The 15,767-nt window shown below is 40.0% G+C and overlaps 1 protein-coding gene across 1 annotated transcript; it reads right to left on the reverse strand.

Annotated features, from left to right (window-relative positions):
* Window positions 1-872: 872 nt before the first annotated feature.
* Window positions 873-14,298, reverse strand: LOC132780069 (cytochrome P450 2G1-like). Its single transcript, XM_060783599.2, has 9 exons — window positions 14,119-14,298; window positions 9,718-9,880; window positions 9,485-9,634; window positions 9,133-9,293; window positions 7,683-7,859; window positions 6,227-6,368; window positions 5,131-5,318; window positions 3,786-3,927; window positions 873-1,121 (listed from the first exon to the last, which is right to left on the reverse strand). The coding sequence occupies exons 1-9, from the start codon at window positions 14,296-14,298 to the stop codon at window positions 940-942; spliced, it is 1,485 nt and encodes a 494-aa protein (XP_060639582.2). The 3' UTR covers window positions 873-939.
* Between the last annotated feature and the right edge of the window lie 1,469 nt (window positions 14,299-15,767).

The following is a 15,767-nucleotide window of genomic DNA, read 5'->3' on the forward strand; positions in this document are numbered from 1 at the left end:
TCTCTATATATATATATATATACACACACACACACACACACATACACATACACACATATTGTTGGCTCTCTGTATCCATAGACTGATATGGCCCTTAATGAAAATGAGTTTGACACTCATGGCCTAGAGTTATGCATTTATGACTGGTTAATATTCAGGATCCCTATGTGTTCCCTATTCCAATAGTCACTTACTCAGCAGCATCCATTATGATCAATAAGGGTTTGTTCCTCTGTAGATCAGGAGACAATTGAGGTTCCTTCCTACATCCACAGGTGATCTCCAGTGCAATGGAGAATTACAATAAGAATGCTGCCTCTGGGTGTCACACTGGAGATTGCTCATGGGGCAAATCCCAAATTGGGATTTGGGACAAAGGACTGAGAGATACAGTGGGCCCTAGATATCTGCTCAAGCTCCCCTTGTGGATATCAAAATTCATTGATGCTCAACTTGTGTAGTAAACTGATGTCCCTTCCGCCAAATGTCAATAAGGATTTCTTTTCTTTTTGCAGCATTGGGGATATCTTTAAGATATGAATGGTTGAATCCATGAATGTAGCGTTGATAGCTAAAGAATGTATACATAACAGTCTTAGGGAATTCCAACCACAGTTTTAAAATGAGATAGTGTCAAGGCAACCTGTGTACTTTACAGACATTTAGCTCTAGATATACATAAAACAGAAAAGGCATCATATTCCTGTGATTCTCCAGAAGATAGGAAATGCTAGAATGGGTCAACAACATCCTTATAACTTGACTGGGGTTTCAATAGCACACCAGGACAATACACACTAACCCAGGAGTGGAAAATGGAAGACATTTTCTTACAGAAAAACTCAACCCTGTGTATAAGAACCAAAGCGTTGAATAAGCAGCCTTTGAACTCTGGGAATTAATCTTGCCCCAAGACTGGGACAGAAAGGGACCTCAGGGTCAGCGTGGAATGATGGAGAGTTGGTAGAAGGGTGGGATGTTGCCAAAGCCACTCTCCTGGGGGCTTATGTCAAGGTCTTGTGGAGGCACAAGGGGCTTCAGCTGGAAACTCTGCAGGGTGGTGGTGAAGAAGAGGAAAAGCTCCATGCGGGCCAATGCTTCACCCAGACACATCCGTTTCCCTGAAAGAAAAAGATGAAAAACTGTCAGGAGATAAGGACAAATACAGACACCTTTTTGGACAGATGCCTCCTGAGATGCAACTAGAAGTGTCCTTTTCCCATCTCCACAAGTTACCTTACCTGTTTCATAGCATTTATGGACTTTCCCTTCCAACCAGCCATGTCATTGGCTATAATAATAATAATAATAATAATAATAATAATAATAATAATCTTTATTTGTACCCCGCCACCGTCTGCCCAATGGGGACTCAGAGCAGCTTACATGAGGCCAAGCCCAAACAACAAATACAATAAAAAATAAATCCAAAACACAACTGAAAACGCAAACAGTAAACAGCAACATCATAATAAAATAAAACATGTAAATACATAGCAATATAAAATTACAATAGACACAATCACAATAACTATGGGTGGGCTACATGTAATGATTAAAAAAAGACTAATTAAAACTAATTTAAAACTCGGGCGAGATAAAAGAGACAGATTATTTGCGGAGGAAAGCTCATTATAGCAGGGGTTGTGGAATCAGACTTTCCCACAGAAGGGAGGACAACATATTCCAATGACAAAACATTGAGGCTAAACAGTAGTGTGGGATTGTATATCTACTTTCTAAAGGCGCAGCGGAAGCGCCAGGTTTTAAGATCCTTTTTAAAGGTTTCTAGGGTAGGGGCTTTCCTAATTTTTCCAAGTTGACTTTTTATTTTGAGTTGACTTATTTTGACTTCTAAAATATTTCTGTGTAGAAAATACTGGCTGCTTAGCATAAAATACTTGTTGTGTGTAAAAAAGAAATGATTTGCAGAATTTGTGTAAAGAATAGGTCATAAACTGCAAAAATTCTCCACAGATTCTCCTTATCAGGGTTTGATGTTTGAGAATCATGTTTTTCTAATTTCCAATTTTCAAAGTTTTTTAAATTTTATTTTCATTCTCAACTTTTTTAAAGTGCTATTTTTAATCCTTGTTACATGTAATTTCTGCAAATATAATAGGTTTGCTTCTTATGTGAACTTATTGAATGTGATTTCACATATATGCAAAAAACTTTGAATATTATAGAAATAGACAGGAATACCTAAGATGTTCTCTCTAGGGATGTTATCACACACACAAACATAAACCTAGTTCCTAATACACTTGTAATACAGAAAGGAAACAATGTATAATAGACCCCATCTCATGACACAGATATACTTCCTAACTGCATATAAGAGAATTAAAAACATCAGGAATATACTAGTTTATTCAGATATTGATCACTGTACACATCTCATCAAATCCAATTTAGTGGGTAATTACCACTGTTCCATATGTTCTCAAAAACTTTCACATTTTTACATCCAGCTTTTGAGTTTAAGTTCACTCACTTTGCTACTTGCAGAACAAAGGGAGTTATATATATGATTATTACCTTTGGATGTAACCTAGCATACATTGGCCAAACCCAACAGGCAGTAAAGTCCAGGATTATTGAACACAAAAGCAAGATTAGGAATCAGTCTAGAGAATCGATACTCTATAAACACTTTTATGATCAACAGTTTTGTTCAGAATCATTCAGATTTTACATATTAGAAGTGGTGACACAACCTGAACACATGGATTATCTTATTAAACTCTTACAAAGAAAACCTTACTGGATGTTTAAGTTACAAAACAGAGTATCCTCGTGGTCTAAATTAACATACTTCATCATTATACTCAGTAACTCCTTATACTCTGTAATTCAGTTACTATTGATTTTACAAGCTGCAAGTTTATGCATCGAACACACATCGTTTAAGTTAGGAATTATTTGGGTGTATAGAGTAATTGTAATTGTAATTGTAAATTCTGTACTAATTGTATTTTATTCTGTACTAATCTATACTGTATATAACAGTTTGTTTATCATTGGCATTGTATATCTTTGTGTTTGTAGGCAAATCTTGTTTCAGGTGTATTTCCTGCCAGCATCCATCATGCCTCATTAAAGAAGTGTTTCTTAAGTTTCTTAAGAAAAGAGGGGGAGAAGATAGGCAGAGGTTGTCTTCTGAGCTCAGGAATTACGTTACAATTGAAGAAAACGGGGAAAATCATGTGAGATGGGACCTGTCAGATTCCTCTCATTGAATCAAACTGATGACATGGAGTAAGGGGCGTTCCTATGGGCGGTCTCCTATTAAACAGTGACATTTATCTCCCTGAATCCTGCTTCATGGGTCTGGCATGGTAATCTTTTAGCTGAAAAGCCAGGGGAGGGTGAAATCAATGCCTCCTGCTTACTCAGGAGTAGCAGGATTGGAAGGAAAAGTCTATATCCCCAAAGTGGTGTCTATCTACCCAGATCAATGCCTCCTGTTTAGTCGGGAGTAACAGGATTGGAAGGGAGGATCTATATCCCCAAAGTGGTATCTATCTTCCCAGATGAATGCCACACACACATGCCTCATGGTATATTTTAATCTATGTGAGATTGTCCAAGGAGTAGAGATTGCCTAAGGAGGCAGAAGAAACAATCAACTAATTCTATAAAAGCATGAAATGCAATGCTCAGAGTTCATGAGAAGAGTTAGTTGTTTGCTATGAGAGACTAAGGACATCTTAAAAGCAAGTATATATTTTCAAAAACACTAGCAAACAAGTATTGGATTAGTGTTTGTAAAAGAGTTCTACCTGAAGAGAAGGGCACAAAGGCATCATTCTTCTTGAAGCGTCCGTTCTCATCCAAGAAATTCTCTGGGTTGAAAACATTTGGGCTTTTAAACATTGTGGGGTCATGCAAGACAGTGGTAAGCAGTGGGTAGACCTCCAGCCCCTGGGAAAGGAAAAAGAAAGAGTTGTGAGGTCAAAACTGCAAAGATACAGCTCTTAAACACCGCATTTCACATGAACATGCCTATGTTCGCCCAGCCATTCATGATCTATGAACTCCATTTAGACATTTTATGTAAAGTTAGAAGAGTAGTTGGACTTATCTGTGCTTGGTTCTGAATTTCATTAATTTGTTCTGGGATTCAAGGTTGAACCTAGGAATAGATGAGCAAACAGGCTATCTGTCCTAAAGAATGGGGGTCTTGGCACCCCCTGGTGGCTCATGAGTCTCAGGTAGGAGAAAAATAAAATAATAATCATAATTTAAAATGAAAAGATTCCTACCTGGATTCTGAAAAAGACCAGTGTGAGGAAGATTTTTGGCAAAGTAAGGGAAAGAACCAACAGATGGTATGGATCGATAAGAGGTCAACTTGAACTGATCAAAGGTTGCATGTTTACACAGGCTAAATGTTTGTTTTTAGCTAAATGTTGACATATGAAGAAACCAGAGAACTGGCAAGCACATAGAAATCAATAGATATCGATCCGAGACTTGGAACATCTAAGGTCATATGGTGAGAGAGCGGCATCTATTTAATGTAAATAGCAGGCAATTTCAGAAACTCTTTTATTTTAAGCAAGTTTCTTTGGTTTTCATATTAACAACTAAGTAATTGAGGCTGAATTTAACTAAAAAGAGATTGCCTTGATCAAATCTTATGTTATAAGTATGTAAAACTATAAATCATTAAGAGATTTAAGGGAATTAAGAACAATTGAACATGTCATCTGGAAATAAGGGGTAAAAGGTTAATAGTTATATAAGTGGGCAAATGTTTGGGGTCATGATGATCTTGTCAGAAAGGTGTCCTTGGCAACTATACATGAAAAACAACTGTTAATGATTGTACTGTGTAAATGTCAGGTCATTTCTGCGCATGTATAAACCAGTGACTTTATGCTATAAATACTGGGGCAAGTCTGACTTCCAACTTGTGACAGTCATTGTGATCTGAACACCCTATCTTGCTTGATAGTAAAGCCTGAAATCGACTGCTGTCTCAGTTCTCTTCCTTCCTGATTGTGCTCTAAATGATCTCGGGTAACGTATATTCCGCAACAACAGAACATGCCAGATTACCTGCATTTCACCATACTCATGCCTGGGCTCCCCTATATTTCCTGGCTACCCCCACTACTGTACCTTAGGGAGGAGGTATCCTCTGAATTCAGTGTCACGAGTAAGCCTGTGGGCCAGATCCATAGGGAGGAGATCACTGACTCTCTGTACTTCATGGATGACAGCATCTGTATATGGCATTTCACTCCGGTCATCAATGTTTGGGACACGATTACGGCCAATCACTCGATCAATTTCTTCATGCATTTTTGCTGTTAAATGTATGCATATAATTAATCCCTTGGGTAAGATTCTACCTCCAATATAGCTAAAGCAGAGACTGAATGGCTTTGGTTGTATTTTCCTCCATTACAGGGGATTGGACTGGATGGCCCTTGAGATCTCTTCCAATTCTATGATTCTAAATAAGGCATAAAATATTTGAATATAAAGTGCAACACCCCTTCTCAAATCAACCACTTGCATGCTTGTCCTGTTGGGGAGGAGACTCATAAACTACCATGCATCTCTTCAATAATTTTTAATTGTCCAGTTATTTCAGAAATGACTAACCCACACCATGGGTCACCAAACATTTTGAAGTACTTTGGACTCTTAGTTTATGCCAGGGTTTGGTTCCAAAACACCCATGAATACCCAAATCCATGAATCACATAACAGACAATGGTGTTGTAAAATGGAGTCCTTTATAGAAAATGGTGAACAAGTCAGATGAGTGCTGGAAAAAAACTGGAGGATGTATATGATGATAGGAGGCTACAAAATGGGTTGCCTACAAATTAGTGTAGTGGTTTACTTTGGATTTTTAATGAATATTTCCAAGCCAAGGTTGGTTGAGTCTGTGGATGCAAAAACTATAGATATCAAGGACAGACTGTATTCAAATGTATGTGGAGCAATAACATGAACTTTGACTATAAAGGTGACCAGAAGTTGAGCATAGAGTTGTCTTGGAGAACCTAGAATTTCATAGAGAAGTGTTCTCTCTACAAATCTCTAGGTATTTCAGTGTGACTCCATGAGCTACTTCTGGTGGAGGACCACCATAGTGTCACCTTAGAGAAACCTAAAGATTTTAGAGATACCATATAATTTATAATTTATATACCTGCCAACATGGGCCAGCTGTTAATGACAATAACAATAATAACAACAATACCTTGCACCTCAGGATATTTCATCAAAAGCAGGAAACCAAATCTCAAGGTGGAGCTGACTGTCTCTGTTCCAGCAAAGAACAGATTAAGTGTGTTGAGCTCCAGGTTCTTGACATTAAACTCGCTGGCCGGATTATTTTTTTCCTGAAAGCATGAAAGAACAACGTCCTATAAGATGATTTCAAGAAGAACTGCTTGCAAATTGAATAGTAAAGGACATTCTGGAATGAAAGTGGACAATCCATTTGCCCCCCTGTCCACTCCACTAAAACCTGTTGCCCATTTATGCTTCAAATGCAAAGTGGGTGAAATATTGCATGGCATTCTGCATTGCAGTTACAGATTCATAATCTATAGAGTTTTGGATTTGTAATGGTTCCATATTCAATAACACGGTGGGCGGTTCCAAACAGCCCTTTATCCCACAATAGTTTAGGATTTGTAACGGCTCTGTATTCAATAACAATGTGGGGCGTTCCAAACAGCACTTTATCCCAGGATCATTCACGTTTTAAAAACACGGATATTCCTGGGGGGCTGTCTACGCCAGATGTTCTGCCAGGACTAGCCCAGAAGAACATCTGGGGGGGGCCACCCTCCCCCAAAGGCCCTAAACCCTTTTGAAAAGTAAAGAAAACTTACTCAGCCTCTAGCCTCTAGTACACTGTTGCAGCCACTCTCCCAGAAATGATGAGCCAGGAGAGTGGGGGGGGGGGGGGGGAGAGAAAAATCTCTCCTTCTCCCCCCTGCTCTCCTGATACATCATTTCTACATGCTGGGAGAGTGGCTGAAACAGTTTACTGGAGGTCAGATAAGTTTACTTTTCAAAGGGGTTTGGGGCTTTTGGGGGCGTGGGGTGGGTATTCCCTCATTTTTCTAGACTAATTTAGTCCGAGAACTATGGGAATGGTGTCTGGACTACAGTCCAGACACTTGAAATAGTGGGTTTATCCCACGCCTTCCAAGAAGGCACAGAATAAATCCACTATCTAATTAATTCACTATAAACCAGATTTTTGCTGGTTTGTAGCGAATTAATTCGGGATTGTCCAAAGCATCATCTGGACATCCCCTTCTTTATTGTGTGAGTTACTGCAATAAATGGGCTGTCTGGATGCATCCTGTGTGGTCATGATCTTGAAAATATTGTCATACTTGTTATGTCCCCCCCCCCCCCCCACCACATTATTTTCACAGAGGTGGAGCAGACTTTCAAGAGATAGAGGTCTGTTCTTTTGGTGACGGGTTCAGGAGAATGACATTTCTGCCAGAGTCATTCCATAAGGAAATTTGTCACCATCAGAAGCATCTAATGTCTTGTCATAGCCTTGCTTGCTAGGAGGAGGGTGAGAAATGTCATCCACTTGAACCCCAATCAGCATCAGTCACAGTTCCAAATATCTGGAGTTCTGTACATTTGCTGCAGATCCTCACTGCCTTCAAGCTCCAACAATGTACCTTTTCCATCTGGATGAGGAAGCAATCAATAAAGTCACGTGGGAAATTGGGATCAAAGGTCTCTTGATTTTGCTTCACTCTCTTGGCAACGAAGATTCTCATATCTTCCAAGATATCATAGATCTTTGTATGAGGCCCTGGGAAGTATTTCAGGAAGTCGACATAGATGTCATAGAACTGCATGAGGAGAGAAACCATGCCTAGTGGGTTACCTGTCATATTCCTCCCTAATATCAAGAGTGTTTTACTTTACTTTGGAAGGATTCAAGTCTGAGTACAATTAAAGTCAGTGTAGATAAACTTTTGCTATACCTCTTTGAGCGAAGGAGGTATGCAAAACAAAACTTTGTTCTCAGTATTAACATCCCAATACTCCCCAAAAATACGTGAGCCTCCCAGATTTAGCGGCTGGGCTGTGTAACCTCAAAGTTGAATCTGCAAATATTTAATTCTTTCAGGAGATAATCATGTACAGATGCAACTTAATGTGGCCATCAGAAAGCTTCATAAGTTGCCCAATGACAACAGGAGTTTGTTGACAGAAAAGTTATGGACTGAGCACAAGGAAGGCATGCAGACATGAAGAGAGAAAAAGCTGGGAGACAAAGACCTTGCAATAAGAAAGCAGAAGACCAAAAGATAAGAAGGAAAGTATGGAAACCATGATTTCTAGTGCAAGAAGTTTTATATTAAAATGCAACACAAGTCACAAGAAACATAAGTATAACTGTAACAAGAGTGTGATGTCCCAGGTGAACATACCTTCTTTCCTGTTAGAAAGTATTGGGGTTTTTTTAGATTTACAGTTAATCTTCACTCTTCCATGACCACAGTCAAATAGATGGTTCCTAGTTGTACCCCACTATTTCCAGAAACATCCCTTCCAACAATCCTTTGATTGTTACTGTGGACCTTCAGGTAAAGGTTTTATTCAAATGTATCAATAAGGAAACTAGATTTTTATATTTAAAATTATAATTATTTTGAATGTACCTGTTGCCTGCAATATTATTCTCAATCACTAGGTGGAGACTTCTTTAACTAGGAAAGAGGAAGCTGAAACCAAGCCTACAATATTTATTTCCCCAGAAGGTCAGAATTATGGCGGCAAAAACAAGTTGAATGTGATTCAACTTCCTTCAACAAGAACTATGATATTAAGGAAGGTAACCTGGATAGCTGCATCAGCACTTAAGTTCGAATCCAGGGAGAGCAGGTTCGAATCCAGGGAGAGCGCGGATGACCTCCCTCTGTCAGCTCCAGCTCATGGGGACATGAGAGAAGCCTTCTACACGGATGGTAAAACATCAAAACATCCGGACGTTCCCTGGGCAACGTCCTTGCAGATGGCCAATTCTCTCACACCAGAAGTGACTTGCAGTTTCTCAAGTCGCTCCTGACACAACCAAAAAAAAAAAATCTAATAGGCAGAAGAAGAGGTATGGGTTACCTGGGACCAGCTTGAACTCATCTCCCGGAAGCTGTTGTTCATCATCTCCATGAGGGCTTGGAATTCCTTGTCCTCATAGTCAAAGCGGTCCCCAAAAACAATGGAGCAAATGACATTGGAGACCGCACGGCTTAAGAAGTAGGTGGGCTCAATAGGCTTTTCTAAAGCAGAAAACCAAAGAGAATAAATGAACCATCAGTCCACGGAAGTTGTCAAAGGTGCTGAGAAGAGGAACCAATACACATTGTGTCTAAATTTTGTGCAGAATAAGCTGTAACCCTCCTTGGCATTAGAGAATGTGGTATTTTCACAGATCAGAATGAGTTCAGCCTCTTTTTGGCACCTGACTCACCCTTCGTCTTCCGAAATTCCTCCAGCAGGAACTGGGCTTCCTCTTTGATTCTTTCTTCAATGGATTTTTTCCCCATTCCAAAACTCCTCAAGATGGTGAGGGAGAACCGGCGCATTTGCTTCCACCGTTCTCCATTGGCAAAGACCACACCTGAGGAACCCAGAAAAGAAGTCACGGGACTAGCAGAAGAAATAATGGGAAACTTTATTTCAAAGGCCATTGAGATGCCTCACCATATCCTTGGAAGGTCCGCTCGAGTGTAGGTAGGGTAGACCTTCCACTGAACTCTTCTGCTTTGTCGACTAAGGCCTCCTTCACAGCTTGATGCCCACATAAGACCAGAATTGGACGTGTTCCAAAATAAACAGTGAAAACAGAGCCATATTTATCACGAAGCTGTAGGGAAAATAAACTTCTCATATCTGGTACAACCTTCTTGTAATGCTGTCCTTTGAAGTAGATGGATTTGGGGTTAAGGGGTACATTTCACAGGATACTGAGGGCCCTTCCGGACAGGCCCTTTATCCTAAGATCTGATCCCAGTTTTTCTATTTATCCCAGATTATCTGGCAGTGTGGATTCATATAATCCAGTTTAAAGCAGTGTATCATTTGGGCTACTTTCTGACTGAAATGAGAGAGGCTTTAGACATGTATGGATTTGGATGAGGAAATTGATGTGTGGAAATTGGATAAGCCCTCAGTCCCAATGACTCAATGCTTAAATGATAAACAAAACTCTTCATCAAAGACCTCACCCCACTAGAGAATGAATCCACTCTAAATCCGGTTGCTGCCTCCTGCAGAGTTCTGGGGTTTGTAGTTTAGTGAGGCTGTTAAAGGCTCTTTCCTAAACTACAAACTCCATAATTCTGCAGGAGGCAGCAACCGGATTTAAAGTGGATTCATTCTCTAGTGGGGTGAGGTCCTTAATGAAGAGTTTTGTTTATCATTTAAGCATTGAGCCATTGGGACTGAGGGTTTATCCAATTTCCACACATCAATTTCCTCATCCAAATCCATACATGTCTAAAGCCTCTCTCATTTCAGTCAGAAAGTAGCCCAAATGATACACTGACCAACACACATTTTGGTGCCTCCAATGTTATCCCTGTTTCCGGGTATACTTGACCTGCTGATTCTAAAAATGGCATCAGTTTTCACCTATCAGCTCTAGCTTTTTAGATACAGAACATATGCCATTTATCAGTCACCATCTGCTTACCCATAGAAAACCATGATAACCATATCTACAAAACTAGAGCTGATACCATCTCTCCAATGCAATTTTCTGAATCAGCACCTCAACTGACCCCAAGAACAGGCCCAAAAACCAAGACACCAAGAAAACATTTTTGTTGGAGTGTTTTATCACAAAGAGGTCTCTAAGTAATTTCCAGAATGGCATTTTTCAAATAGGATGGCCCAAAGGAATTATTTTCATAAGTAAATCCAGCAATGGGGGAAAAATAAAACAACAACAACAACAACAACAATACTTTATTTATACCCCGCCACCATCTCCCCAAAGGAACATTTAGTCACCAAAAAATACAATCCAGAAGTTTAAAAAAATGGAGACTGTGTGTACATCCATTCCCCCTGTCAGCTCCATCTACACCAACGTTTCTCAACCTTCCTAATACCACAACCCCTTAATACAGTTCCTCATGTTGTGTTGACTCCCAACCATAACATTATTTTCATTGCTACTGTTATGAATTGTCATGTAAATATCTGATAAGCAGGATGTATCTTATTCAATGGATGAAATTTGGCACAAATACCCGATACGCTCAAATACTGGTGAGGTTGGGGCGAGAAACTTATTTTGTCACTTGGGAGTTGTAGTTGCTGGGATTTATAGTTCACCTACTATAAACATTCTGAACTCCACCAAAGATGGAATTGAACTAAACTTGGCACACAGAACTCCCATGACCGCGATAGAAAGGGTCCCGACCTTGTTGGAATTGAACCAAACTAGGCACACAGAACTCCCATGACTAACAGAAAATACTGGAAGGGTTTGATGGGCATTGACCTTGAGTTTTGGAGTTGCTGTTCACCTACATCCAGAGAGCACTGTTGACTCAAACAATGATGGATCTAGACCAAACTTGGCATGAATACTCAATATGCCCAAATGTGAACACTGTTGGAGTTTAGGGGAAATAGGTCTTGACATTTGGGAGTTGTAGTTCCCGGGATTTATAGTTCACCTTCAATCAAAAAGCATTCTGAATCCCACCAACGATAGAACCGGGCCAAACTTCCCACACAGAACCCCCATGTCTTGAAGATACTCGCTGACGTGAACTTCCCTCCAGCTTCACATGCTCTCCCTTGCCTGCAGATGCACATTACGCTGCCATGAGCTGAGCATTCCTGCTCTCCCCTCCCTGCTTGGAGTCTCAGAAACAGCCCTCCCCTTGGCTGAGAGGCCGACTAATAACAGCGGAGGAGGGCTTTTGGTGGGAGGATTCACCATCTGTTTCCAATAAGGAAAAGAAGGACAGGGATCTTCAGCCTTCTCTACCAAAGAGGCTTGAAAGACCATATATGTTTTCTGATGGTCTTTGGTGACCGCTCTGAAACACCCTCGCAACTCCCCCCCCCCCCGCCCCCCGGGGTCCCGACCCCAGGTTAAGAAATGCTGGTCTATAATATTCCTCTCTAGAAAATGAAATGTTCCTATGAGGTAGCTATGATAACCTGATGCAATAAAAACAAAGTTCTTGAAGCACCTTAATGACAAACATGTTTAATGTGACATAAACTTTCATGGAGTACAGCCCAATTTTAGAATTTTGATATTTTTCAGTCTTCTCAGTCATTTCTAAAATGGCTTAGCCAAGTTATTGGCTTGGAAATAAACCTTATCCATGCACAAGTTCCAAACATCTGCATACAAAACCAAAAATGGCTAGAGAGATTAATGGGGGTTCCAGGTATCTTCTTAAGCAGTTATATTGTTGAAAGCTCAATTTATGACCTCATAATTGTTTCCACTTCACAGTGATCATGATATCATTATCATGACCACAAATGCCCCCCAAACCCACCTTAAAAGGCAAGGAGCTATACAGAGGCGGCCCTAGGTAATTTTCAACGGTAAGCAAACAGTATTTTGGTGCCCCCCCCCCCCAACCAATCACTATATATTTCCTGTTTGTCGTGGAAGTTCTGTGTGCCATATTTGGTTCAATTCCATCATTGGTGGAGTTCAGAATGTTCTTTGATTATAGGTGAACTATACATCTCAGTAACTACAACTCGCATATGTCAAGGTCTATTTCCCCCCAAAAGTGCCTCAAGAGCACCCCTGGGCAAAATCAACTATACTGCAAATGCTTACTTTGCGTAATGGGTTAAGCCACCCCTGGAGCTATATCAAGTCAGGGACTTTTGTGGTGCTGGTGAGCTTCCAACATCTTCCCACTATCCAGCCCTAGTGCAAGATGCAGCATGACCCTGATGAATGTCATGCTGTTTGTAAATGTTTGTGACACATATCTGATTTTAGGAGCCCCAGTGGAGCAATAGGTTAAACACTTGTGCCAGCAGGACCGAAAGATTGACAGATCACAGGTTTGAATCCGGGGAAAGCAAGGATGAGCTCCCACTATCAGCTCCAGCTCCCCATGTGGGGAAATGAGAGAAGCCCCCCACAAGGAGGGTAAAACTGCAAAACATCCGGGCATCCTCTGGGCAGCATCCTTGCAGACAGCCAATTCTCTCACACCAGAAGCGACTTGCAGTTTCTCAAGTCGCTCCTGACATGGAAAAAAATCTGATTCTAAAAAAATTGTTTACAAATAGCCAGACATCTTTGAATGCAAAATTAGAACGTATTTTCACAATAAAAGCAATTCTGCACAGCCATCCTCTCCACTTTGGCATCTGGAAACAATATTGGTTTTTTTGGATGAAAATTCTACTTTTTGTACGAAAAACACTTTGCTCTCTTTCCCCAAAAAATCCTGTTTCAAAACTCACATTTTTGAATGCAGAATAAGTGTTGTTTTTTTTCACCAAACCACAAAAAATCTGCATAGGTTTCTGAACACTTTGTATTTTGGACACATTTTTCCCAATTCTGTACACATTTCCCCATCTATATGAGAATAGTATACAAAATTGTTGAAACTTTGATGAAAACCTCCCACATTTGAATTTTTTTAATTCACACACATTTCTGCACACAATAACTTCCCAAAACACTACAGAATGCATAAATACTGGTAAGCATTTCATCTAGTTTCTGTCTTCCTCAATGAAGAGAAAATTGTAGAAATCACTTGATCTCGCAGGTGAGGTCAAAATAGTCAGATATTTACATCCTCCATGTGTCTCTGCCGTCACATTAGACTTCAATGTATTTCACAGGGTCTTCCAGATAGGAAATCCTATATGGTGCATCTACCGTGTAGGATAATGCAGTTCAATATCACTTTAACTACCATGGCATGATGCTATGGGACTCTGGTATTTATAGTTCAGTTTAGTGAGACATCAACTCTTTGCAGGGAAGGATAAAGACCTCATAAAACGACAACTGCTGTGATCCCATAGCACTGAACTATGACAGTTAAAGTTATATCAAACCCACAAAACGTTCATAAATGTCCATACCTTGAGAAGAGATTGTAAGGTTTTGGATGACTTAATCTGTAGGAAATTCCCGATCAGGGGCAGGGGAGTAGGTCCTGGAGGAAGTCTCCTCTTCTGAGAAAATTGTCTCTTCGCTGATAAGAGAAGAAGGTATGAAACATAGACAATGAGGAGGACAGTGATTGCCCCAATCCATTCCATGGTGCAGGCACCTATTCCAACTGGATGGGGCTCTGTAGGCTTTTATTCAATTCTGTTGAGCACCGCCTTCTATATTACATAAGTATACAAAGCAAACATGTTAAATCACAATCTCTGGAAGTGAAATCTAATGTAACTATCCTCGCATGGCAAAGAGGTGGACTGATCCATGGCTCTTGTGGTCTCTTCCAACTCTATGATTCCATGGGTCTATAATAGTTTCTTTCCTCATGCCTCAGTGTTGTGGATATTTGGTCTGGAAAACATATGTTTTTAAATGTTTTCATTTCGATAGACATTCTAAAATGTCTTAAGCTTTTGTTAATCAATTGTAAAACATATCGGGTGTTATTTATATGTCAGCCCTCCGTAGACACAAGTTCTGCATTTGTGTATTCAATCAACCATGGTTCAAAAATATTCTTTTTGAATGCCTGGGCAGCAACAAAAGCTAGAGGTGGGTGGCTTTCTAAGACGTAATTGGTGCTTCCCCCTTCTCTGTGAAATTTATTTTTTGTCGTGTCAGGGCAACCAGTCAATTGCATTACATTTCTAACAGAACAAAACAAACAGACAGACAGACAAAACACAAAATTTTCAAGTTTGGTAGTTGATTAAATGTCCTTTGACCAGTATCTGGCCACTTGGAGTGCTTCTGGTGTTGCTGCAAGAAGGTCCTCTCTGTGAAATGACACTCACCTTATCCATAGTTCATATCAAAATTTATAGTTTTGGCCCCCAAACCTGCTCTTGACTTAGACATGAGGTCAACTTAGACACAAATATGTACTGTAATTATGAGGATAAGACCTGGGAATTATTCTCTGACTGTCTATAGTGCACTCAATGTCAGAAATTCAGGTCACATAGATCTAGGTACCTTTAGCTACATGACTGTCCAGAGCATGACTGTAGGAACTCACCCTCCTTCTAAACTTTCAGCCTCCCAAAGCCTGTTGTTTTATGACTCCTCAAAGAGTAAGTTTTTGAACTCAGTATTCTACATCCTCTTGCCAAACTGATGACTCCTGATTGGTGTTAACTTCAAGGGGATCTTCTCAAAAGCACTAGGCTTGTCTCAACTGAAGTAAAGGCATGGAAATGAAGTAGACTTGTTAACTACCATAAATGCAAGTTCCATTGATTTCAATTGGTCCTCTCTAATTAGAACCAATATTGAAGTTGGGGCTGTTGATGGCTGGACTTCTTGGAGATCTCTTGTTCATAAAGTCATAACAGGTTGAGACAATCAGATGGCAAACAACAATAAACGTATGTCAAATATAAAGTTGTGTGTTTGACTTGGCAGATCTAAACAGTGTATACCACTCTTCTGGAAAAGCATTGCATTTACACTGGCTGATGAGAAAGTCCTCGCTATCACGTTTTTATATTCTTCGGATCATTTGTTTGCCTATTAATAACAGCACTAAGGGTTATAGTCAAGAGAGTGGTGAATATGCATGTCA

The sequence above is a fragment of the Anolis sagrei genome, chromosome X (genome assembly GCF_037176765.1).
Source record: "Anolis sagrei isolate rAnoSag1 chromosome X, rAnoSag1.mat, whole genome shotgun sequence".
Lineage (NCBI taxonomy): Eukaryota > Metazoa > Chordata > Lepidosauria > Squamata > Dactyloidae > Anolis > Anolis sagrei.